This window comes from Apus apus, unplaced genomic scaffold (assembly GCF_020740795.1).
Source record: "Apus apus isolate bApuApu2 unplaced genomic scaffold, bApuApu2.pri.cur manual_scaffold_71_ctg1, whole genome shotgun sequence".
NCBI classification, from domain to species: domain Eukaryota; kingdom Metazoa; phylum Chordata; class Aves; order Apodiformes; family Apodidae; genus Apus; species Apus apus.
The window spans coordinates 10,263-35,498 of NW_026248869.1; the positions used below are offsets into that span (position 1 = coordinate 10,263).

Sequence of the window (25,236 nt, forward strand, 5' to 3'; positions counted from 1 at the left end):
CAGACTGGGATGTACTGGGATTGACTGGGAACACTGGGAGGTCATAGCGGAGAGGACTGGGAGTAACTGGGTGAGACTGGAAGGGACTAGAGAGACTGAAGGTTGACTGAGGGGGGACTGGGATGAACTGGGAGGGAACTGGGGACACTGGGAACAGGACCCAGGCATCCGAGTCTCCCCTCCCCCAAACTCCCTGGGGGGGACCCAGGCGTCCGGGCTCATGCCAGGGCTGTGACGTCATCTATTGACTGAATGAGGTCACCGGGGCTGGGGGGGGGTGGGGGGGGGACAAGAGCCCCAGACATCCTGGAGGGGGACCCAGGCGTCCTGGGGGGACCCAGGCATTCGGGGGAGATCCTGGCGTTCGGGGGGACCTAGGAGTTCAGGGGGGGACCCAGGCGTTCGGGGGGGACCCAGGAGTTCAGGGGGGGACCCAGGCGTTCAGGGGGGACCCAGGCGTTCAGGGGGGAACCCAGGAGTTCAGGGGGGACCCAGGAGTTCAGGGGGGGACCCAGGCGTTCAGGGGGGACCCAGGCGTTCAGGGGGAACCCAGGAGTTCAGGGGGGACCCAGGAGTTCGGGAGGGGACCCAGGAGTTCGGGGGGGACCCAGGAGTTCAGGGGGGGACCCAGGCATCCAGGACTGCTCCCCTTCCCCCCCCCAATCCCTGCCTCAAACCTCCAAGAACCTCTTTTTTCCAAAAAAAATTTTGGGGGATTTTATTACACATCAAACCAAATTTTTGAGGGTTTGGGGTTGTTTTTGTTTTTTTGGTTAAACACTCAAATTTTGGGGGGGATAAAACCCCCTTTTTTCCCCGGAGTTTCCGCCTCGATGACGTCACCGACAGGGCCTCAGAAATGGCGATTTTAGGCATCACTGGGCAAAAAAAATGACAGATTTTTGGGCCTTTCCCCCCCCTTTTTAGGCTTTTTTCCCACTTTTGGGGGCTTTTTCCCTCCTTTTTGGGCCCTTCCCCTCCCCTTTTTTTGGTATTTTCCATCATTTTTTAGGCATTTCCCCGTCTTTTTTTGGGCCATTCCCCCTTTTTTTAGGCTTTTTCCCCTTTTGGGGGGCTTTATACCCCTTCCTCTCCTTCTTTGGGCCTTTTTCTCCTTTTGGAGCCTTTTCCCACTTTTTGGGGCCTTTTCTCCCTTTTTTTAGGCTGTTTTTCCATTTTGGGGGGCTTTATCCCTCATAGTTTTGGGTTCTTCCTCCCTTTTTTGGGCCTTTTCCCTCATATTTTTTGTCCTCCCCCCCTTTTTTTGAGATTTTTCCCCATTTTGGGGCCCTTTTCCTCTTTTTTGGGACCTCTTCCCACTTTTTGGGGCCTTTTCCCTTAGAGTTTGGGGCCTTTCCCCCCTTTTTTGGGCCATTCCCCCTTTTCTGGGATGTTTTGCCCAATTTTTAAGCCAATTTTTCTCTCTTCTCTCCCCCCCCTTATTTGACCTTTCACCCCCTTTCTCAGGCCTTTTCTTTTTTAGCCCTTTTTCCTCATAGTTTTGGGTCTTCCTGCCCTTCTTCTGCTTTTCCCCCCAATATTTTAGGGGCTTTTACCCCTTTTTTGAGACTTTCCCCCTTTTTTAGGCCTTTCCCACTCTTTCTTTTGACCTTTCCCCTGCTTTTTTGACACTTTTTCCCCTTTTCGGGGCCCTTTTTCCTCATAGTTTTGGGCCTTTCCCCCCTTTTTTTTGAATACTTTCCCCTTTTGGGGGGCCTTTCCCCCTCTTTTTTGGGACATTACCTGCCACCTTCGGGCCTTTTCACCCTTTTTTAGCTTTCTCCCTCTTTTTTGGGGCTTTTTCCCTCTTTTTGGGGGGCATTTCCCTCTTTTTTGGGCCCTTCCCCCCCTTTTTTTTTGGACTTTTCCCATTTTTTTAGGCCTTCTCCCACCTTTTTTGGCCCTTTTCCTTCATACTTTTGCAACTTTCCCCCCTTTTTTGAGATTTCCCCCCTGTTTTAGGCCTTTCCTACTATTTTATTTTAACCTTCCCCCACCTTCTTGGGGCCTTTTTCACCTTTTGGAGCCTTTACCCACTTTTGGGGGCCTTTTTTTTTAGGCTTTTTCCCATTTTTGAGGGCTTTTTCCCTTATAGTTTTGGGTTCTTCCTCCGTTCTAGGGGGCTTTTTTCTCATATTTTTGGTCCTGCCTCCCCTTTTTTGAGATTTTTCCACATCTTTTGGGCCCTTTCCCTCTTTTTTGGGACCTTTTCCCATATTTTGGGGCCTTTTCCCTCATCATTTTGGGCCTTCCAACCCTTTTTCAGCCTCTACCCCCACATTTTTTGGCCTTTTTTCTCTTTTCTGAGATTTCCCCCCTTTTTATCGACCTTTTCCCTCCTTTTTTAGACCTTTTACTTCATATTTTTGCACCTTTTCCCCCTTTTTTGAGATTTCTCCACCTTTTTAGGCCTTTTCCACCACATTTTTTTACCTTTCCCCTCACCTTTTTTTGGGCCTTCTTCTCCTTTTGGAGCCTTTTCCCACTTTTTGGGGCCTTTTCTCCCTTTTTGTAGGCTTTTTTCCCATTTTTAAGGGCTTTTTCCCTTATAGTTTTGGATTCTTCCTCCCTTTTGTGGGGCTTTTTCCTCAAATGTTGGTCCTCCCCTTTTTTGAGATTTCCTGTTCCTTTTTTTGGCACCTTTTCCCTCATCATTTTGGGCCCTTCCCACCCTTTTTCAGCCTCTACCCCCGCATTTTTTGACCTCTTTTCTCTTTTTTTAAGACTTTTCCCCCTTTTTTAGACCTTTTCCTTCCTTTTTTGGGCCTTTCCCACCCTTTTCTTGAATACTTCCCCCTTCTTTGGGTCCTTTCCAGCCCTTTTTCGGGCCTTTTCTCCTTTTTTTGGGGGGGCTTTTTCCCTCTTTTTTGGGCCCTTCCCCCCCTTTTTTTTGGTCTTTCCCCACTTTTTTAGGCCTTTTCCCTCCTTTTTTGGCCCTTTTCATTCATATTTTTGCACCTTCTCCCCCTTTTTTCAGATTTCCCCCCTTTTTAGGCCTTTCCCACCTTTTTTTCTTACCTTTCCCCCACCTTTTTTGGGCCTTTTTCCCTCTTTTTTGGGACCTTTTCCCCCATATTTTTGGGATGAAGGAATCATGGTGATGGTGGGAGAGGGATGAAGGTCTGGGGATGATGGGGGGAGGGGGATGAAGGTCTGGGGGTGATGGGGGGGATGAAGGTCTGGGGGTGATGGGGGGGATGAAGGTCTGGGGGTGATGGGGGGGTGAGGGTGGTCACCTGCTGGGGACATTGATGTGGGTGAAGTCAGGTGCTCTCCAGGCCTCGGCCATGGCCGCCATGTCCCTCAGCAGCTTCCCGTCGGGCCCTTGGAGGTCGTTGTCCACGTCCCCGTCGTAGTTCCCACACATCCCACAGAGCTTCCTGCTCAGGTCCTGGGCCACCGTCATTGTCACCTCCCCCGTGGGGCTGAGGCCGATGACAAATTCGGGGTCTTGGGTGACCCAGATGGTTCCTCGGGTCTCATTGATGGACAAGCTGCTGGAGATCTCCACGGGGAGGGTGGCTGGGACCCCGTTGACCTGGAGAAGACACCAAGAGGGAGAGACATCAAGATGAGGTGGTTGTTTCTGCACCATTGACCTCCGTGGTGGTTGGGGCCAAAATGAGGTGAAATCCCTTCACTTTGGGGTCTTCTGGGGAGGTGGTGGGAAGGATCCTGGTGGGTACGTGGGATGGAGATGGGAAGCGAGGGTGGCTCTGGTGGGGATGGTTCCCAGGGGGACAACCCATGGGGGGGCTTCCTTGGAAGGAAACGGGTGGAAAAAGAGGGGGTTTGGTCAATGTGAAGGGGCGGACATCTTGGAATGATGGTGGGAGGGGAGACAAACCATGTGGGGGCTTCCTTGGAAGGAAATGGGTGGAAACAGGGGAGTTTTGGTCAACGTGAAGGGGTAGGTCAAGAGGTGGACATCTCATAGTGATGGTGGGACAAGGGACAACCCGTGTGGGGGTTTCCTTGGAAGGAAATGGGTGGAAAAAGAGAGGTTTTGGTCAACATGAAGGGGTAGGTCAAAGGTTGGACATCTCATGGTGCTGGTGGGATGGAGGCCACCAACCAAGCCAGGCTCTCCCCGTGGAGGCCACCCTGGTCCCCTTGCAAGGTCTGGGTGGTTCCCAGCGCGCAGGAATTGGGCAGGAAGGACCTTCTGGTGCCGGGCTGAGGGGGAGGACACAACCTACCCAGACCTTCTTCTCCCTCTTGAGGGTGACAAAGGCCGTGGAGCTGAAGAGGTGAAGAGCTTCCACCGCCGGCTGGTCCCGCTTGTCCCCGACGTCAACCAAGAGGCGGAACCAGGCGCTGGGACCCGGGTGGGGACACGGGGCGGCCAAGACGTGGACCCCGCGGGCGGCGGGGACCCCGCTGGTGCCGGTGGCCCCGTCGAAGGTGACGAGGTGGGTGGCGGGGGCCAAGGTGCAGCGTCCTGATTGGTGGAGGCAGCTCCAGGCCCCGCCCACCAGGCCGCAGGACTGGCCGGGGGGACACGCGGCCGCGCGGCAGCCGAGGGCGCCGGGGGCCTGGCAGAGGCAGCGCAGGCGGCAGCTCCGGGACAGGAGGGGCTGGGCCAGCTGGGCGGGGCAGGACGTGACGTCAGAGGGGGCAGGAAGTGACATCAGAAGGGAAGGGTGGGGGGGATGACATCAGAAGGGGGGAGGATGACGTTGGAGGGTGACGTCAGAGATGGGGAGGGTGGGGAAAGGGGGGGGGCTGTGACATCAGAGGGGGAGACAGAGACATCAGAGTGCAAAACCCCCAGAAATTGTGCAAAACCCCCCTCAAACTGGTTCAAACCCCTCTCAAACTGGTTCAAACCCTCCTCAAACTGGTGCAAGCCCCCCCCCCCGCCTCGGAAATGCTCCTTGGTGCCCTTTGCGGAGGCGCTGCCCCACGTTGGGCGCTGCCGGCTGCCCAAAGCTCACCTGGATGTACCTCCCTTCTTGGAAACAGCCGCACTGGGAGGGGGGGACACACTGGTGACCATCCCAGAGGTGACCCGGGTCACACTGACACCCCTCGAAGCAACGGGGGGTGCAGGGGGGGACGGAGCTGAGCCCAGCACAGCTGTGGGAGCAAGAGTGGCCACAGAGCTCGTAGTGGCTGTTGGGGGGACAGGTCATGGCTGTGGGAAGAGGAGACACGAGAACATCTTAGAACACTTCTCCACCCCAAAATGTCCCCTAAGAAACAGCTTTTTCCTCCAGCAAAGCCAGCTTGGACCCATGGAACCTCTTTCTCCTCCACCAACCCAACCTGGATCCATGAAACCTCTTTACCAACCCAACCTGGATCCATGAAACCTCTTTCTCTACCAACCCAACCTGGATCCATGGAACCTCTTTCTCCTCCACCAACCCCAAGCTTGATGGATCCATGGAACCTCTTTCTCCAGCCACTTGGTCCTGCACCGCAGCCCCCCCCACGTCCCCGGGATGTGCCCACAGGACTCACGACACCCCGCTGTCTCCCTCCACTCCTGCAGGGTCCCCCCGGCCGCTTGGCAGGCAGCAGCGTAACCCTGCAGGCTGCGGCACAGGGCGGCTCTGACGTCACTGCTGACGTCACTGCTGACGTCACCGCCGATGTCCCCGCCCCCGCCGCAGAGCTCCAGCCGGCAGGAGGCCACGTGCTCCTGCGGGGCCACCACCCGGTGACAACCTGCGAAGGGACCCGCCTCTTGGGCCATCAGCTCACAGGGATCCCCCCCTATCGGGGCAGCTTTCTGGGGCCCTGGGGGGCAATGGGGGGCGGGGGGGTCCTGGGGGTCCGGGGGGGTGGGGTCGTTGTTGGGGTCCCCGTCGAAGTCCCCGCAGAGGCCGCGGAGGCGCCGGGAGGGGGTGGGGAAGGTGACAACAGCCACGAAGGCGTCGCCGTCGTAGAGGAGCTTGAGACCCCCCCTCAGCTGCAGCACCCGGTGGGTCCCCTCCTGGGTCAGGGTCAGGAGGCCCCCCCAGAGGGACAGAGGCAGGAGGTGACGCTCCCCGTCCACCTGGGGGGGGGGGGAAGGGGGTGAGGGACCACCCAAAAAAGAGGGTGGGACACAAAATGGGGTTGAACCCTAAAAAGGGGGTGGGAACAAAAAATGGGGGTGGGACCTAAAATGGGGTGACCCCCAAACCCCTCGTGTGATGCCCCACTGTGGGGAGGGTGACCCCCAAAATGGGAGCGGGGGGTGGGACAAAGGGGGGGGGTGTTGTCCCAGAATTGGGTGGGGGAGGGTGGGGCAGCTAAATATGGGGGTGGGTCACAAAAGTGGGAGCCCCACCCCCTCACACACCCACTCCCCGCATCCCACTCCATCTCCCCCAACACCCCCACATCCCCCCCAGATCCCCACACACACTCCCCCTCCCCATCTCCCCCCAAAACCCCACATCCCCCCACACCCCCCGCCCTCCCATACCCCAGCCCCCCAAATCCCACCCCCCCAATCCCACATCCACCCCACCCCATCTCCCCCCATACCCCACCCCCCCCAAATCCCATATCTCCCCCACATCCCCCCCACATCTTCCCCCACCTCCTGCCCCCCCAAATCCCACCCCCTCCTCCCCATCTCCCCCCACCTCCCACCCCCCCCCTCACCTCCACCTCCCCGTGTCCCCCTCTCTCCAACGTCACCGTCACCCCTCGCACCGTGACCACCAACCTGCGGACCCCGCCCCCTCCCCCCCCCACCTCCACCTCCACCTCGAACTCCCCCCCCACCCCTGCCTCCCCTTCTGTGACGTCACCCCCCGTGACGTCACCGCCCACCAAAAGGTACCTCCACCCCCCCACCCCAAACCTCCCGCTCCGCCGGTCGAAGCTGCTGTAGCCGCCCCCCCCCCAGGACCCTGCAGACCCCGCACCCCTCGGGGTGACAGCCCCGCACCCCGTCCCGCACCCCGCACGCCTCCCCCTCCCCGCACCCCGCTCCCCCCCCCACGCATTCCACCACCCCCCCCGCGCGACAGACGCATTTCTGGGTGCACGAGGGGCACGGGACGAACTCGCCCCCCGCCCGGTAGTAGCGGCCGCGGTGCCAGCAGCCGCAGCGCGCGCGCGGGACGCAGGCGGAGCCGCTGCGGAGCAGCCCCGCGTCGCAGAAACAGCCCTCGGCGCAGCGCGGGGCGGGGGGCGGCGGCGCCGGGCAGGGGGGGGCCGGGGAGCCCCCCGCCCCGGGCTCCTGGGAGCAGCTGGGGGGGCAGAGGGGCCCGCAGAGCTCGTAGTGTTCGTTGGGGGGGCAGGTGGGGGCTGGGGAGGGAAATGGGGGCAGGGGGGGACAAGAGAGTGGGGAGAAAAGGGGGAGGAGGAAAGGGAGGGGAAAAGTGGGGGGAGGGGAAAATGGGGGAGAAAGGGAGGGGAAAAGAGGGGGGGAAGAAGGGGGAAAGGAAGGGGGGGGAAGGGGGTAAAAGGAAGAGGGAAACGGGGGGAAAGAGGGGGGGAAGGAGAGTGGAGGGAGCGGGAGAGGGGAAAGGGGGAGGGGGAAGGGGGGGGAAGGGCGGGTCAGGAAGGGGGAGAAGGGGGGACAGACACAAGAAAAAGGGGGGGGCGGTTTGTGGGGAGAGACCCCGAGACACACCCCTCACCCCCCCGAAAATGACCGTTCGTGGGCCCCCCCCATGCCCCCCCCCCCCCGCAACCCCCAGACATCTGAAACCCCGCCCCTCGCCACAAGCCCCGCCCCCTTGCAAACCCCGCCTCCTTTGTGCAAATCCCGCCCCCTCTTGCAAACCCCGCCCCTCTGTTTCAAACCCCGCCCCCACCCATTCACCATCCAAACCCCGCCCCTCCTCTTGCAAGCCACGCCCCTCGGCACAAGCTCTGCCCCCTTTCGAGCAAGCCCCTCCCCCACCACTCACCGCTCAAACCCCGCCCCCTCCCCACAAGCCCCGCCCCGGGCCCCGCCCCTCACCACAGCCCCCCCCACCACAGGCCCCGCCCCTCACCACAGGCCCCGCCCCCGGCCCCGCCCCTCACCACAAAACGCCGCGGTCCTCCAGGGCCGGAGCGCCACCCCGCGGCTCTGGCAGGAAGTGACGTAAGCGGCCACAGCGGCGCAAACCACTTCCTGGTTCCCCTCGTAGACGCAGGCGTCGAGGAGGCAGTCCTGGAAGAAAGGGGCGGGGTCGATGACGTCATGGCAGGGCGCCAGAGGCCCCGCCCTCCTGCGCAGGACCCCGCAGTGCTTGTCGCCCGCGTAGGCCGCGCGCTGGGCCGCGGAGCAGCCGGGGCAGCGCCCGGAGCAGCCCCCGGGGGAGCAGCCGGGGGCGCGGGACACGAGCCACGCGCGGCCCAGGGCGTCGGCGTCCGCGGCCGCCGCCCCGCCGGGCAGGGCCAGGTCGTTGCCGGGGTCCCCGTCGGCGTCGCCGCAGAGGCCGCAGAGGGAGCCCCTGTAGGCGGCGGGGACGGCGACGCGGGCGTAGCTGCGCCAGTCGAAGGTGACCAGGAGGCCGAAGTCGGTCTGGATGAAGCCGTGGACGCCCCGGAGGAAAACGTGGAGCTTGGACTGGTGCTCGAAAGGGAGGTCCACCAGGAGGCCGTCGACCTGCAGGGGAAACACGGGGCGGGTGATGCCAGAAGAGAGCTTTGAAGCCCACCAAGGTGCCCCCCAGTGGCTTTGGAGATGTTCCAAGATGTTCCACAACTATCTTGAAGGCTACCGAGATTCAACAGAATGGCTTTGAAGCCCACCAAGATGTCCTACAACAACTTTGAAGCCCACCAAGATGTCCCACAACAACTTTGAAGCCCAACAAGATGTTCCACAACAACTTTGAAGCCCACCAAGTTGTTCCACAGCTATCTTGAAGCCCACCCAGATGCCATGTGGTGACCTTGAAACCCAACGCAATGTCCCACCATGACCCTGAAACCCAACCCAATGTCCCAGCATGACTTTGAAACCCAACCCCGTGTCCCACCACGACCTCAGAACCCCTCAGGACACCACACCAGGACCTCCCATCCCACCTGATGACCTCCCACCTCACCCATCCCCTCCTTCCCCAACCCCCCCATATACCTTGAGCTTCTGGGGGTGCTCCCTGCTGAGGCTGAGGCTGATGTTGTAGACATTCAAGGTGACCTCCTTGGTGAAGGACACCACCCGGCTGCCCCGGTGGTCGTTCTCCACGGTGACGTTGAAGGGGACAAGCCCGGGGGGGTGGGGGGAGCAGAGGGCAGCCAACTGGTAGACACAGCTCCCCATGAAGTCGAAGCGGCGACCATCGAAGGTGGTGTAGTGGGGGTCCCCAGAGGCCACGCAGACTGAGCGGTTGGTGGCCACACATCTCCTGGTCCCTTCCACCAGGAGACACTTCTCCCCATCCCGACACTTCCCAGGTTGGCAAAGGACGATGCCCAACGTGGGGTCACAGTGGCAGCGGCGCTGACACGTCGCGTCCCCCCAGAACTCCTGGCCTGGGGGGTGGTAACGACCATCGTGGGTGCAGCCACATTGGGCCAGGGCCACGCAGAGGCCACCGCTGAGGACGTGGCCGGGGTCGCAGGCACAGGTCTCCAGGCAGGGGTGGGGACAAGTGGCCGGAGCTTCAGGGTCGGAGCAGGTGGCGGGACAAGCGGAGCCACAAGGTTCATAGTGACTGTTGGGGGGGCAGGGCAGGGCTGGGGGGGGGAGGGGAGGTTAGACACCACATGACCTTGTCCCATGACCTTCACCTATGACCTCACCCCATGACCTCCCACTGTGACATTGTCCCATGACTTCACCCCATAACTTCACCTATGACCTCCCCCCGTGACCTTCCCCCATGACCTCACTCTATGACCTTTTGCAATGACTTCACCCCATCACCTCCCCCATGACCTTGGAATCCTTCCTCCTGGATCATCCCCAAGATGGATCTCACCCCACATCCCCCCCATCCCTCCAGCCCTTCCCTCCCCCTTCCCCAAAACCCCCTTTTTTCAGCCCCAAACCCCTTCCCCTCCCCCCCCAGCTTACGACATCTGGCCGGGGTCCTCCAGTCCTCCACGGCAGCTCCCTTCCTCCTGCAGGTGACAGCGTAGGAGTCCAGCACCTGGCACAGGACCTGCTGTGCCCCACCACTCATGCAGACGTCATAGAGACAGTTCCGGTAGAAGTCCCTTGGGTTGATGACGTCATGACAAGCCCGGAAGGGTCCTTGGAACCTTTTCTTCAGGAGGCCACAGTACTGGTTGCCACCATAAAGCTCCTTCTTCTCCTCAGGGCAAACGGGGCAAGAACCTTCGCAGTGATCCCAACAAAAAGGGTCGTCATCATCGTCTTCTCCTTCATCATTTGAGGTTCTCCAGGTGCTGGCCCAGGCCACCAAAGTGGGGACATCCTGGCTGGGGATGTCATCGTGAGGACGGAGGTTGAAGTCGCCGCAGAGGCCGCGGACGTGGCGGTGGTAGGAGCTGGGCAGGTCCAGCAGGAGGTGCCAGCGCCAGTCGTAGGTGACGCGGAGCCCGAAGGTCACCTCCAGCACCGCGCGGCCCCCGCGCTGCAGCCCCCGCAGCCGCCCCCCGGCCAAGGTCACGGGCAGCAGGGCCACCTCCCCGTCCACCTGCAGGACATGGAGGGGGACACACACCAGGGGTCAGTGGAGGAAGAAGAGGGGGGGACCCGCCCCAGATGTGATGGGTGTTGGGGGGGCTACCAGAGGGTGCAAACCTACCCAGGTGGCCACCCAACCCACCCTGGGGGTTGTCCACCTTGCTTTGAGGCCCCTTGGAGACCACCTGAACGCATCTTTGGGCTTCCCAAGGGGCAGGCACCACCCTCTGCAGGGGCTGGCCACCCACCACCCCCCATGGGGTTATGGGGTTGTCCCCCTTGCTTTGAGGTCCTTTGGAGACAACCTGAAGGCATCTTGGGAGAGTCTGGGCGTCTCCAAGTGGCAGGAACCACATCCTGCAGGGTGCAAACCCTCCCAGGTGGCCACTGACCAACCCCCATGGGTTTGTCCCCTCAGCTCTGAGATCACCTGGAGACCACCTGAAGGCACCTTTGGGCTTCTCTAAGGGGCAGGAACCACCCCTGCAGGATGCAAACCCCCCCAGATGTCCCCTACAACCCACCAGGGGGTTGTCCCCCTTGCTCTGAGGCTCTTTGGAGACCACCTGAAGGCACCTTGGGGGGTTTGGGCTTCCAAAAGGTTTGGGAGGGGATGGAGGAATGAGGAGGTTGGTAGAAAACATGATGGGGAAGGCCTGATTTTCCCACCAACTCACCCGGATTTTTCCCACTTCCCCCTGGTGGATGGAGACCTGGTGGCCATAGACCTTGACCTTGACCAAGCTGATGTAGGAGATGGACTTCACCCCACCATGGATGGAGTTCTTGGCCTCCACCTTGAAGGGCTCCAAGGTGGTGTCGTTCCCATAGGACTCAGCCATGGTGTAGGTGCAGGTGCCTTCAAAGTCAAAGTCCAACCCATCGAAGGTGTGGTAGTGAGGGTCCCCCCACGCCCAGCAGGTGGCAACCAGGGATGGGACACACTTGGCTTGGCCATCCTTCAGGTGGCACCTCTCCTTGGAGCGGCAGCCAAGGGCTTTGCAGGGGTCTGGAAGGAGGAGAAGCCATGGGAGGAACCACCGGAGGAACCACGGGAGGAACCACGGGAGAACCCAAGGGAGAAATTGTGGGAAAACCCATGGGAGGAACCACTGGGAGAACCCAAGGGAGGAACCATGGGAGGAACCATGGGAGAACCCACTGGCGAATCCATGGGAGAAACCCATTGGAGAAACCGTGGAAGAAACCACAGGAGGAATCCATGGGAGAACTCAAGGGAGGAAACATGGGAGAAGCCACTGGAGGACCCACGGGAGGACCCACGGGAGGTGCCCTGGTGAGGAGCATCAGGCTCCGCTCCCACCCCGGCGGGAGGTGTTTCTGGGGGTCCCTTGTCCTGGGGCGCCCCCGGGTGGTCTCACCGTTGTTGACGCAGCTCCGGACGCCGTTGATGACGTCACAGGTCTCGTCGGCGGTGCAGCCCGGGTGGGGGCGGCAGGAGAAGCCCCCCCCGGGGACACAGAGACAGCGCTGGTGGCAGCCGGGGGGGACAACCCGCTGGTGGGGCTGGGCGGGGCCGCGAGCAGCAATGAGTAGGAATCACAGTGACAACAGTAATAACAACAGCAATAGTAACAACAACAATTATGTAATATAAATATTATATCATTAAATATCATATATCACTATAGATACACTAATATATAAAATATTGCAACTATATATTAATTACATTAATTATTAATATAATAAATGCATAACTATATAATTAAGTCATATAATTATATCAATAATCAATCCAATTAATCAACTATATTAACATTAATTGTACATTAATATTAATATTATCTATACATTATATATTGATATATTAATGTAAATTAACAACTTATATAAATTAATATAAAATGTAATATAGCAGTGTTATATTATATTGTAATATTGCATATAGTGTTGATATATATTATAATCTATTATACACTACTTTAAATTATATACAATATATTTAATATATTTATATATTGTATAGTATAATAATTAAAATTACTTATAATTTCATAATTATATATAATGCATCAAACATATAATGTATAAAATAATATCATTATAATATCATAATATTTAGTATATTAAATGTAAAATATAAATACATAATATATATTATATAGTGTAATATATAAGAAGAACTATTATATATAATACATAAAAATAGGTATTATTATAGAAAATTAATAATAAATAATAATAATGAGAACTAATAATAAAGAGTGCGTAGTAATAAAATGAAGAATAATTGCAAATAGTTATAATGAATAACAAAAGGAAATAATTATAATAACGAGTAATTAATGGTAGTAATTAGCTGAACATAATGATGTGAATGATCATTTGTAATTATATGTTGTTATATATATAATTAAAATAAATGATGATAAGGCATTGATTATAATAAATAATGATCAAGAATAAATAGGTAATAATAAATTATGAACAAGAATAAATAAGTAATCAACAATAAATAATGATCAAGAATAAGTAATAAACTATAATAATATATAAATGAATAATAAGAGATAAATAAATAATAGATAAATGAATAATAAATAAAGAAAATAATAAGTGGTTGAAAATAATTAATAATTATTCTAAATAACAATCTATTAATTAATAACTCTTGCATAAATGAACCTAATGGCTTAATATGCAAATATTAAGCTATTAACGCATATATATCTATAAATAAATCTATAAAATACTTATCATTCATAATATATATTATGAATTATGTACATCATTATGTATATAACACATGTGATATATTAAATATAATTTTCTATATTAAAACTGTAAGCAAAACATAATTATTTTAAATTATTCTAATAATTCTAATAATAATATTAAAACATTTATATTAATATAAATAATCAGTCATTAATATTAATTATGGATAACAAAATTGTTATGTTCATTAAACTAATAGTAATATAATTAACGGTTGCTTGAGTAATAATGATTTATGGTATTAATTATTAGTATTAATAATTGAATAAGGATCTTACAATGTAAGAGTTATAATTTCATGAGAGTCTTACAAATAATTTATAATAATTAGTAATGTCATATTCATCATGGACAAAAATTCTTAATTAAAATAATTTTCATTATTTTATGAATAATTTACTTGTAGACATTGTTAATATTTCAATTAATAACATTATTAGTAATAACTATAGTATTGATGATAAATAGTATTAATAGTTAATAGTACTAATAATTAATAAATAATAATAGTACTGGAGAATAAGTGCTTAGTAATAATAATCTTATTGTTAATAATAATTTTAATATTAATAAAATTAATAATTAAAACCAACAGAAATGCCCCCAGGTTTTCCCCCCAAAAAAAAACAAATTTGAGGATTTTGAGGTTGGTTGTTTTTTTTCAGGTGGAGGTCACATGACCTTAGGATCCCAAATTGCCCCAAAATGGGCCCAAAATGTCAGAGGTAGGTACCTGGTAGTAGATCCCGTTCTGGAAGCAGCCGCACTGGTCCCGCGGGACGCAGCCGTGGTTGGTGGAGAAGGTCCCCGGGTGGCACTGGCAGCCCTCCAGGCAGGTCTGGGGACACGTGGTGGCATCTGCCAGGCCTGGGCAGGTCCTGGAGCAGTGGTTGGTGCAGAGGGTGTAGGTGCTGTTGGGTGGGCAGGGCAGGGCTGAGAGGAGACGGGAGGAGGAAGAGTTGGGTGGGACCAGGGTGGGACCTCCAGGAGGTGGGGGAAGAAGAGAAGGTGTTGGGTGGGACCAAGGTTGGACCTCCAGGTGGGTGAAGATCCAACCAGATGGGTGTTGGGGACCAGAAGGCCAATGGTGTCTTGGGTGTGTCACCAGCAGCATGACCAGAAGGTCAGAGGAGGTGATTGTCCCTTTCTGCTCTGGTGAGACCCTCCCCTGGAGAACTGGGACCAGTTCTGGGGGCCCCAGCACAAGAAGATGGAGGTGATGGAGCAGGTCAAGAGGAGGCCATAGTGGTGACCCAAGGGCTGGAGCAGCCCTGATCTGGAGACAGGCTGGGAGAGTTGGGGTGTTTGGAGAAGACAAGGCTCAGGGAGACCTTGGAGAACCTTCCAGCACCCCAAGTACCTTCAGATACCTCCAGGAGGTACCTCCAGCACCTGAAGTACCTTCAGATACCTCCTGTAGGAGCAACCTGGTCTAGTGGGAGGTGTATCTTCCCATCCAGGTGGTGAGACTAGATGGCCTTGAAGGCCCCTCCAACCCAAACCATTCCATGATCCCATGATTCTATGATCTCCACTCACGGCAGAAGGATGGTCTTCTCCAAGCCTTGATGACCACCCCAGCGTGCTGGCAGGCGGTGGCGTAGCTCTGGATGCTCCTGCAGAGGACCTGGGTGTCCCCTTCGGCCAGACAGAGGTCATGGACACAGGAGTGGAAGTAGAAGTTGGGGTCAATGAGGTGGTGGCAGGAGCTAAAGGGACCGTCAGGGACCTTGAGAAGGCCACAGTAGTTGGGTGTCTGGAGGACCACCACCTTCTCCTCTGTGCAGGTGGGACAGGTGGCCTTGGGACAGTCTTCACTGCATGGGACATCAGTTGTTCTCCAGGCAGAGCTGAAGGCCACCATGTTGGGAGCCTCTTGGCCACCAGGGAGGAGTTGATCATCATCACGTTGCCCGTTGTAGTTGCCGCAGAGGCCACAGAGGTGGCCCTGGAAGGTCTGGGGGATGGTGACCATCACGTGCTGGAGAAGGTCGTAGAGAATGACCAGGCCAAAGTCGGTCTGGAGGAGGACACCCATCCCGTGGTGGTGCACCTGGACACGCCCCTCACTCAGGATGGCTGGGAGGTTGTGGGAGATTGAATCCACCTGCGGGAGAAACCCTTCAATGAGCTTCAAGGATACTATGAGGAGAAGACCATGGAGGCCTTGGAGGTTCCAACCATGGAGGTAGGAAGGTCTTACCTTCAGATACCTCCAGGAAATATTTCCAGCACCTCAAGTACCTTCAGATACCTCCAGGAGGTACCTCCAACACCTGAAGTACCTTCAACTTGGTCAACTTGTTGACTAATTGATAGTCCCAGTTTGGAGCTGGAAGGCTAAGTGGGGATGGGCATGGCTTTGTCTTGGAGATGGGGGAGAGGTCTCTGGACCACCAAGCCCAGACCTGCTGTGGTGGTTCCCCTCCCACCTTGTGTCAAGGCCAACATGAGCTCATGGGCTTGGACAACCTGTAAGGATGATCTAGATCATCTTTAAGGGATCTAGATCATCCCTTCCAACCCAAACCATTCCGTGATGATGGATCACCATGTGTGGACCTACCACAATCATGTTCCTGTTGCCTCATTAGCCTGTAGACTTTGCCACCAGCATGTCTGGACCCAGAGAGAGGTGGACCACAAAGTGCCACCTTACCATGAGAGCTCCACTCTTGCCTCGTGTCAAGGTCAATGTGAGCCTGTAGATGTTTGCACTCAAAGAGCTGGACCACCAAGCCCAGACCCACCATGGTGGCTCCCCTCCCACCTTGTGTGAAGGTCAACATGATCTCGTGGGCCTGGACATCCTACAAGGATGATCTAGATCTTTAAGGTCCCTTCCAACCCAAACCATTCTATGATGGTGGACCACCACATGTGGAGCTACCACAACTGTCTCTTTTGCCTCATGGCAGAATCAACATGAGACCTTGCCACCAGCATGTCTGGACCCAGAGAGAGGTTGACCATGAAGTGCCACCTCACCATGACCACTCCTCTCCTGCTTTGTGTGAAGGTCAGCCGGAGCCCGTAGACCTCAATGGACAAGGCTTGTATCCCAGAGACCTTCCTCTTCTGCCGCGGGTTCTTCTCGATGGTCACCACAAAGGAGTTGACATCCTCACCAGCACAGGTCTCTGTGAGGATGTAGGAGCAGGTGCCCGAGATATTGAAGGCCACCCCATCGAAGGACACGTAGCTGCGGTCACCGGTGACCACACAGGTCCCAAGGGTGGCAGATGGGCACTGGAAGACCCCATCGATGACTTCTCCTTCACCACCTCTGGGACATGGGGTTTTCTGGCAGTCCACCACGCCGCCAGCCCGGCACCGACACTGCTCCTGCTTGCTGGGGGAGAAGGTCTCCTCCAGCTGGTAGTAGAAGCCCTGGTGGTGGCACCCACAGAGGGACCTGGGGACACACCGGTCACCACTGAGCACGAAGCCGTGGTCGCAGGCGCAGCCCTCGCGGCACCGGCTCCAGCGCCGCGCTGGGACGGGGATACCAGGGCAGGTCTCGTCACAGTCCTGGTGGCAGAGCTCGTAGTGGCTGTTGGTGGGACACAAAACACCTGGCAGGGGACAAGGAGAAGAGTCAGGAGTTGGAGGTGGTGATTGGTGGGAAATGAGGGACTCGGGGCCCAGAATGGTTCTGGTTGGAAAAGACCTTCAAGGTCATTCAGTCCAACCACTAACCCAACTCTACCAACCCTAACCCAACTCTACCAACCATAAACTCTACCAACTGTTAACCCAACTCTACAAACCATAACCCCAACTCCACCAACCCTTAACCCAACTCTACCAACCTCTGAGGAACAAAAATGGGGAATAAAAGGGTTTTGCTGCAGGAATAGCAACAGGAAGTGGGAGGGTTGGGGGTTTCCAGTGATTTTTTGGGTTGGTTTTGGGGTTTTTTTTGGATCTTCTAGTAGTGATTTTTGAAGGCAAAACCCCCCAAAGCCCCAAAACCTGAAGAAATGAGCCCAACTCACTGCAGAACTTCCTCGTCCTCCATGTCCCCACAGCCACACCCTCGGCCTGGCAGGCAGCGACGTAGAGGGCGATGATGGGGCAGATTATGTCCTCCTGCTCTGGGAAGAGGCAAAGATCATGGAGGCAGCTTTGGAAGTAGCTCTTGGGGTCCACGTGGGTGTGACAAGCTCCAAAAGGTCCATCCTCTTCCAGGATGATCCCACAACCCATCTCGGAGACCTCCTGCTGGTGCTGAGCGGCCACCGTGGTGGGACATTCCACCTTGGACAGCTCCAGGCAGCCCGGGGGGGTGGTCACCCTCCAGCTGCGCCCCAAGGTGTCCGGATGTGACGTCACCCGCCCGTTCCTCATCTTCATCTCATCGCCCATGTTGCCGTTGAAGTTGCCACAGAGGCCACACAAGGTGCTGGTGTAGGTGCTGGGCACCCTCACGGTCACTTGGCTCCTCCAATCGTAGGTGAGGGTGAGGCCAAAGTCAGTCTCCACCACAGCTTCCAGCCCACCTCTGGAGATGGAGATCCTCCTGTCCTTGGCCTGGTATGGTAGGTTGGCCAACTGGTCGTTGACCTGGGGACACAAAAATAGATTTATAAAAAAGAATAAAATCTCCATTTCTTGGACATTTTGGAACGTGGAGGACATGAAGAGCGTGGAGGTTGGATGGAGAAGTGGGATATGGAAGGTGGGGCAATGAGGAGAATGTGGAGAGCATAGAGGTCGGAGGGAGAAGTAGGATGTGGAGGTTGGGGTGAAGAGGAGAACGTGGAGAACATGAAGGTTGGATGGATAAGTAGGACAAAGAGGTTGGGGCAAGGAGGAGGATGTGGAGAATATGGAAGTTGGATGGCGAAGTGGGGCATGGAGGGTGGGGTGAGGAGGAGAACAGGAGACCATGGAGGTTGGATGGAGAAATGGGACAAAGAGGTTGGGATGAGGAGGAAAACATGGAGAACATAGAGGTTGGATGGAGAACTGAACTCACCAGGACCTTGCCAGGGTTCTCCTGTCTAATCACAATAGTTTGACCATAGACTTTGACCATCACAACAGCGATGGAGGCCAGAAGATGCTGGTCCTGGTGCCCATTCTGCACCAACACCTGGAAGTCCACCAGGCCTCGGCTCTTCCTGCACAACCCCACCAGCTGGTAGACACAGGTGCCCTGGAAGATGAACCTCCCACCATCGAAGGTCTCGTAGTGGGTGGCGCCAGTGGCCGTGCAGGTCCCGTAGCTCCTGGGGTAGCACCCTTGGATGCCCCTCTCCACCCGGCACTCATGGCCAGTCTGGCACCTCCCCTGGCGACACATGGACCTCCTGGACATCGCGTGGCAGACGCAGCGTTTGGTGCAGGTGGTGTCACCCCAAAACTCCTCGCCGGGGCCGTACAGGAGGCCTTCAAAGATGCATCCGCACTGGTCCTGGGGGATGCACTGGTGGGCATCCAGGACGAGGCCCTCCTGGCACTGGCAGGTCTCCAGGCAAGGGGTGGTGGGACAGGTGGGTGGGGTGGTGGCCACATTGCAGGTAGAGGGGCAGGGGGAGCCGCAGGAGGTGTAGGTGCTGTTCTGTGGGCAGGAGAGAGCTGGGGAGGGGGGAACGTGGTCATGGTGGGATGGAGGCACCATGGTCATGGTGACATGGTGGTCTTGGTGATATAAGACACTGTGGTCATGGTGGAGTGGGGACACCATGGTCATGGTGGGATGAGACACTGTGGCCATAGTGGGACTGGAACACCATGGTCCAAGGACTTCTTGGACCTTCTGCATGGACATGCATCTGGAGCCCACACAGACTTTCTAGACTTCCAGCAGAGACTTTTTGGAAGTCTCAAAGGACTTTCTGGACCTTCTGAACAGAATTTTGGTACTTGGACTTTCTGGAGTTTCCATGGACTTCCTGAAGTCTACATAGTGGTTTTGGGCTTTCTCCTTGGACTTGCTGCCATGACTCTCTCCATCCAATGACTCTGCACACTTGGAACCTACAGACCATCCAGGTCCACCCTTGGACACCTTCAAACCCACTCAGATCCACCTCGTGTGAGACCTCAGGAGCTCCCAGGAGAGACAAGCCACCCCATTGGTGCCCCTTTTAGGCCCAGTTGCTGCTCATCCTCACCCCATCCCAAATGACTCCTTAATTAAGGTCCAGGTGCCCCACCCACCCAAAGAGGAGGATTTGTCCATCAACCAGCAGCTACTCACCACAACGTGCCAGTGTCCTCCAATCAGAAATGGCAATTCCCTCCTCCTGGCAGTGGTGGGCGTAGGTCTCCAGGGCTTGACACAGCTTAGCCTGGAGGCCCTGGCTGGCGCAGAGGTCATGGACACAGTTCTTCAGGTAGACCTCAGGGTTGATGAGGCCATGGCAGCTCTCAAAGGGTCCTGGCTGTTGGGTGAGCAACCCACACCATGTGTCCCCCTTGTAGGTGGCCTCCTCGGCTGGTTGGCACCGCCCACAGGCCCCACTGCAGTTGTCTTGGCAGCACCTGCTCTCACTGGCCACCTTCCAGCTCTGGCCAAGCTTCACCAGGTCCTGCTCCAACTGACCATCAGGCTTGAGGGCATCATCCCGGGGGTCCCCATTGCTGTTGCCACACAACCCGCACACTTTGCCTGAGAAGGTCCAGGGGAGCTTCACCACCACGTGGTCAGCCCAGTCATAGAGTACCTCCAGCTGGAAACTGGTCTGAAGCTGCAGGAACCTGCCCTTCTGCTGGAGGTGGAGCTTCCCGTGAGCAAGGGAGATGGGGAGGCGGGAGCGGAGGTTGTTCACCTGCAGGAGGAAAAAAAACATGAGAACCAAGCAAATCACCTCAGGAATGGGGCAAAGAATTGAGGGTTTGGAGTTTCGAGGTGTCTGCTTGCAAGAGATGGTGCTGCAGGAGCATCAGCCACTCATGGAGGTCAAATTGTAGGGTCATTGAGGTTGGAGAAGACTTTTGAAATAATCATTAACTACATCATTGACTCATGAATGACAAGTGGTAGAGTTGTAGAGGTTGGAGAAGACCCGTAAGATCTTTGTAACTACATCATTGACTCATGGATGGCAAATTGTAGAGTCATTGATGTTAGGGAAGACCCTTAAGGTCATAATTAATTACAACATTGACTCATGGATGACAAATTGTAGAGTCTTTAGGTTGGAGAAGACCTGTAAGATCTTCATTAACTACATCATCGACTCAAGAATGACAAATGCTAGTTGTTGAGGTTGGAGAAGACCCTTGAGATCTTCCTAACTACATCATCAACTCAGGGCTGGGAAATTGTGGAGCCACTGAGGTTGGGGAAGACCCTTAAGATCATCATTAACTACATCATCGACTCATGGATGACAAATTTTAGTCTTTAGGCTGGAGAAGACCTTTAAGGTCATTGGTAACTTCATCAGACTCATATAAGACAAATTTTTGAGTTTTTAGTTTGGAGAAGACCCCTTCATAACTATGTCATCAACTCACACTCAGTAAGTCATGGAGTCATTGAGGTTGGAGAAGACCCTTAAGATCATTTTTAACTAGGTCATCAACTCATGGGTGACAAATTGTAGAGTCTGTAGTTGGAGAAGACCCTCAAGACCATTGTTATCTCCATTATCCCAGTGCAACCCTGCAGCATCCCTTTGGATCTGGTACCTCTTGTCCTCACCTACCCTCACAAACCCCTTTTCCAACCTGACCACCACCACAGTCAGGTCGTAGACATGGACAGTCACGGAGCCAAAAGGGGACAGTTGTGGGTTGTCCCTGTCCTCTTTTTTTACTTCAATGCTGAAGATGGGCAGGTTGGGGTCAGGGTCACAGCTCTTGGTCAAGACGTAGGTGCAGGTGCCCATGAAATCAAAGCTTTTCCCATCAAAGGTGTGGTAGTGGGGGCCACCAGAAGCCCAGCAGGTCCTGGTGGTCTTATGGATGCACGTGGCTTGGTCATCCACCACCTCACACTTCTCCTTGCAGCCCAGGTCTTCGCAGGAAAGCGAAGGAGAAACTGCAAAGCAACCAACAGAGGAAAGTTAAAAAAAAAACCCACCCCGTGGATGGTCAGCGTGGAGAAGACCTGGCCATGAGTTGACCCAACTTACTGTTGGCACAAAGACCAGCTAAGCCAAATCCCAGGTAGCTCTTGTAGCCAAAGACCAGGAGCCCAAAGGGTGTCTCTGGGTGCTCGGCACTCTTGATCTCTCCGCTCCTTCTCATGGTGACCACGGCCCAGGAGAAGCTGGTGCCAGGGATCTCTTGCCAGGAGATGGTTCTCTTCATCTTCCTGTTGAGGGTGATGGCGCCAGCGTCGGCGCTCGGGGCGATGAGGGTTGCGTAGTTCTGGTAGCCATCCAGGCTGGTGACGTGGTAGGAGGTGCAGTGGCTGGAGATGGGTGGGATGTTGAGGAGAAAAGGGTCCTTGTCTGAGGAACCCGTGAAGAAATAAACCACCTGGAGCCCAAATGAAGCGCTGAGGTAAAGAGGATCCTTGTGGCCCATCTCAAGCTTGAGGAACCCCCCGGCCTCCATGCTCTTGGTGTCAGACACCTTCCCCTGGATGTAGGTGATGGAGCCTTTGTTGGCTGCCACCACATAAATAAAGTCCACGTTGGTCTGCAGGGGGTTGGGGGGGACCACGTAGGTCGTCCCCCAGCTGACCACGGGCAGAAGCTGCTCCACCACGAAGTCACAGCCCGAGTTGATCTTCACACAGGTGTGGCCACTGAGAACGGCCACCGCGTTGTCCGAGGTGACCTCGGTGCCTGTGAGGTCGTCACTGCTCTGGAGCTGGAGGCTCTGGTAGGCATCTAAGGAGACATGGAAGGTGGAGCCAGGTGGATGGGTCCTCCCTTCATAGTTGAGCTTGCCCTTGGGTAGGATGGAAACGGTGGCTGGGGTCTTCCCAGCAGCCACCACAAACTCCTTCAACCCATCCTTCCTGTTGTCCTCTGGCGTCACCACATAGTACTTGGTGCCCAACTTCCCAACGGGCAAGATGGTGGTGGCCCCCACGGTGTATCCCTTGTAGTTGACCCAAGCCACCGAGATCTCCTGGGTGGCCTGGATCAAGACGACTTTGTGGGTAAGATGGCTGCCGGCCAGCTCCAGGCTGCTGGGGACGGGGAAGGAGAAGGTCTTCTCCTGGCCAAGGGTGACGGTGTCATTTAAGGTGCCACCAGGCAGAGTGATGGTCACCCGGGTGGAGTCGAGGTAGGAGGTGAGGAGGAGCTGGATCTGGGGGGTGGAGCCTTTGGCGTCATTTTGGAGGAAAACGGTGAAAAATTCCCGCCCCCGGAAGGTGGAGCCGGAAAAACCTGCAGAAAAGGAGGAGGAAAAACCAGGATCCGAGGGGGTTTGGGGGGGGTTCTATTATTAGAAGTATTATAAAGAAATGTGTATTTATAGAAAGAAATGCTTTTAAATCAATTCATGTCATTATTATGAATTTATATTATTGTATTATTTATAAGTACTGTAAAGAAACGTTTTATGTAAATATATTGTTGTATTATAAATAAATATGTATTTAGAGAAATAAACATTTAAAAATCAATTCGTATTATATTATTATGAATTTTATTGTTGTATTATTTGTATTATTATAAGCACTATAGGAAATATTTTAATATAAATATATTACTATAAGTATTATAAATATGTATATAAATATTTATAAATCAATTAATATTATATTATTATAAATTTATATAATTGTTATTTATATTATAAGCACTATAAAGGAACATTTAATATAAATATTTATATTACTGTATTATAAATGTATATAAAACATTTAGATTATTATAAGTATTATAAATAAATGTGTTCATATTAACAGCAATTTATATTATAAGTACTATAAACAAATATTTTTATATTAATAAAAGTTTATATTATAAGCATTACAAATATTTGTTTATATAAGCATATTATTATAAGTACTATAAATAAACAATATAAATATAATATAATAATATAAAACATAATATAAATAATATAACAATTTAATAGTATAAATAATAAACATATATAGATAATATAAATTAAATAATATGAATAATATAAATAGTATACACAAATATTTGTACTATTATAAGCATTCTAAATAAATCTTTATCTATAAAAAGTTTTCTATTAATATAAGCACTATAAATTAATGTTTAGTTATATAAGTGAAAATTTATATTATTACAAGTATTCTAAATAAATAACATTCATATTAATTATATTTATATCATTATAAGTGATAGAGATTATACATGATATTATGAATTATATAAATGATGTTACAAGTAATAAAAACATACTGTTATAAATAAATATTATAAATAATAAATACTAATTTCAAAGAAAATAAATATTTTTTGTATTTATATAATATATATTTTTATTTATGCTTTATAGCATTTATTTCTATTATTTGTAATGCAATTAATAACAATAACATATTATATATGATATTAATATATTAACATACGATATCAATGTATTTAATTTATTAATATTTGCATTTAATATGTGTTTATATATTTTATGTATATTTAATATATAATGTATATTTAATAAATATAAGTATATATAATACATAACACATAGTATAATATGTAGCCCATTAATATATAATTACATTACAAATAAAAATATATAATATATATAATTTATAATATGATGTTTAATAATGAATTTACAGTAAATAGTAAATTAAGAATAGATTAATAATAAGTATGATATATACTAATAAATACTTATAACATTTATATGAAATATATAGATTTTTTTTGTGAAAAAAGCAACTTTTGGTGAAAGCCAAAGGGAGGATCAAATATTTTCACTGGCAAAAAAAGGGGGGGAAGGGAAAAAATTCTGAAAAAACCCGAAATTGGGGAAATTTGGGGGTTTTTGGAGAAAATTCGGGTCGGGTGGTTACTCACCAGGGAGGAGGAGCCAGAGGAGGAAGCGCCACGTCCCGCCCGCTGCCATTGCTGGGAAAAGGGCCCAAACCAGGACAAAGCAGATTATTTTTGGGGAAAAAGCACCAAAATGGATGAAAATTATATTTTTTAAGGGGTGGGGAGCCCAAAAATGTAGGAAAATATGCTTCTTTTGGGGAGAAAAATGCTCTTTTTTTGGAAGGGGGAAAAGCCTGAAAATATAAAATTGCACCTTTTTTTTTTTTTTTGGGTGGGGGGAAGCCTAAAAATATGAAAATACTCCTTTTTTTTTGGAAAAAAAAAAGCCTGAAAATATAAAATTGCACCTTTTTTTCAGGGAAAACAGCCCCAAAATATGAAATTACAGGGTTGGTTCAGGGTAGAAAAAGCCTAAGAATATGAACATGCAGGGTTTTTTTCATGAGGGGGAAAAGCCAGTAATATGAAAATGCAACTTTTGGAGGTGCAAAAAAGACCAAATATAGGAAAATATAGTGCTTTTTTTTATGGGGGAAGCTCCAAAATACACACTTTTTTTTCAGGGGAAGGGAAATAAACCTTTACATTGGAAAATGCACCCTTTATTTGGGGGGAAAAAAGGCCTAAAAATAAGAAAACACACCTTTTTTGGCAGGGGAGAGGGAGCCCTAAAAGATGAAAATGCACTTTTCTGGGGGAGAAAGCCCCAAAATATGCAAATTGAACCACGAAGTGTCAGAAAAAAGCAAAATGGAGGGGAAAAAAGCAAAGTAATCAAAATAAAATGTGAGGAAAAAATGCAAAATGTAAGGAAAAAAAAGGGTAAAATGAAGGAGTAAAAAAGGAAATGCAAGAAAAAAGCAAAGGAAAAATAGAAGAAAAAAAAGACAAAAGGCAAGAAAAAAGGAAGAGAAAAAGTAAAATGGAAGGAAAAACAGGACAAAATGCAAGAAGGAAAAGGGAAATGAGAGGAAACAAACCTCAAAACCTGAGGAAAAAAAAACCAAAAAGTGAGAGAAAAAAACCCAAAATGGGAAAAAACCCAAAAAGTGAGAG

The 25,236-nt window shown here is 51.7% G+C and overlaps 1 protein-coding gene across 1 annotated transcript; it reads right to left on the minus strand.

Annotated features, from left to right (window-relative positions):
* Positions 1 to 719: 719 nt before the first annotated feature.
* LOC127396314 (IgGFc-binding protein-like) lies at positions 720 to 24,250 on the minus strand. The gene is made up of 20 exons (XM_051643940.1): positions 24,202 to 24,250; positions 21,373 to 22,584; positions 20,944 to 21,278; positions 19,491 to 20,061; positions 18,264 to 18,865; positions 17,281 to 17,848; positions 16,271 to 16,857; positions 14,822 to 15,389; positions 14,016 to 14,215; positions 11,923 to 12,067; positions 11,218 to 11,549; positions 9,965 to 10,550; positions 9,023 to 9,624; positions 7,978 to 8,545; positions 6,803 to 7,251; positions 5,467 to 6,004; positions 4,938 to 5,137; positions 4,200 to 4,586; positions 3,237 to 3,538; positions 720 to 878 (listed from the first exon to the last, which is right to left on the minus strand). The coding sequence occupies exons 1-20, from the start codon at positions 24,248 to 24,250 to the stop codon at positions 869 to 871; spliced, it is 8,811 nt and encodes a 2,936-aa protein (XP_051499900.1). The 3' UTR covers positions 720 to 868.
* Positions 24,251 to 25,236: the final 986 nt, after the last annotated feature.

Coding starts and splice junctions, on each gene's coding strand:
- LOC127396314 (XM_051643940.1), bottom strand. CDS start 24,250: ATGGCAGCGGGCGGGACGTGGCGCTTCCTCCTCTGGCTCCTCCTCCCT. Junction 16,858..17,280: donor GAGGACGAGGAAGTTCTGCA/GTGAGTTGGGCT, acceptor GTCCCCTGCCAG/GTGTTTTGTGTCCCACCAAC. Junction 12,068..14,015: donor AGAACGGGATCTACTACCAG/GTACCTACCTCT, acceptor GGCCCCGCCCAG/CCCCACCAGCGGGTTGTCCC.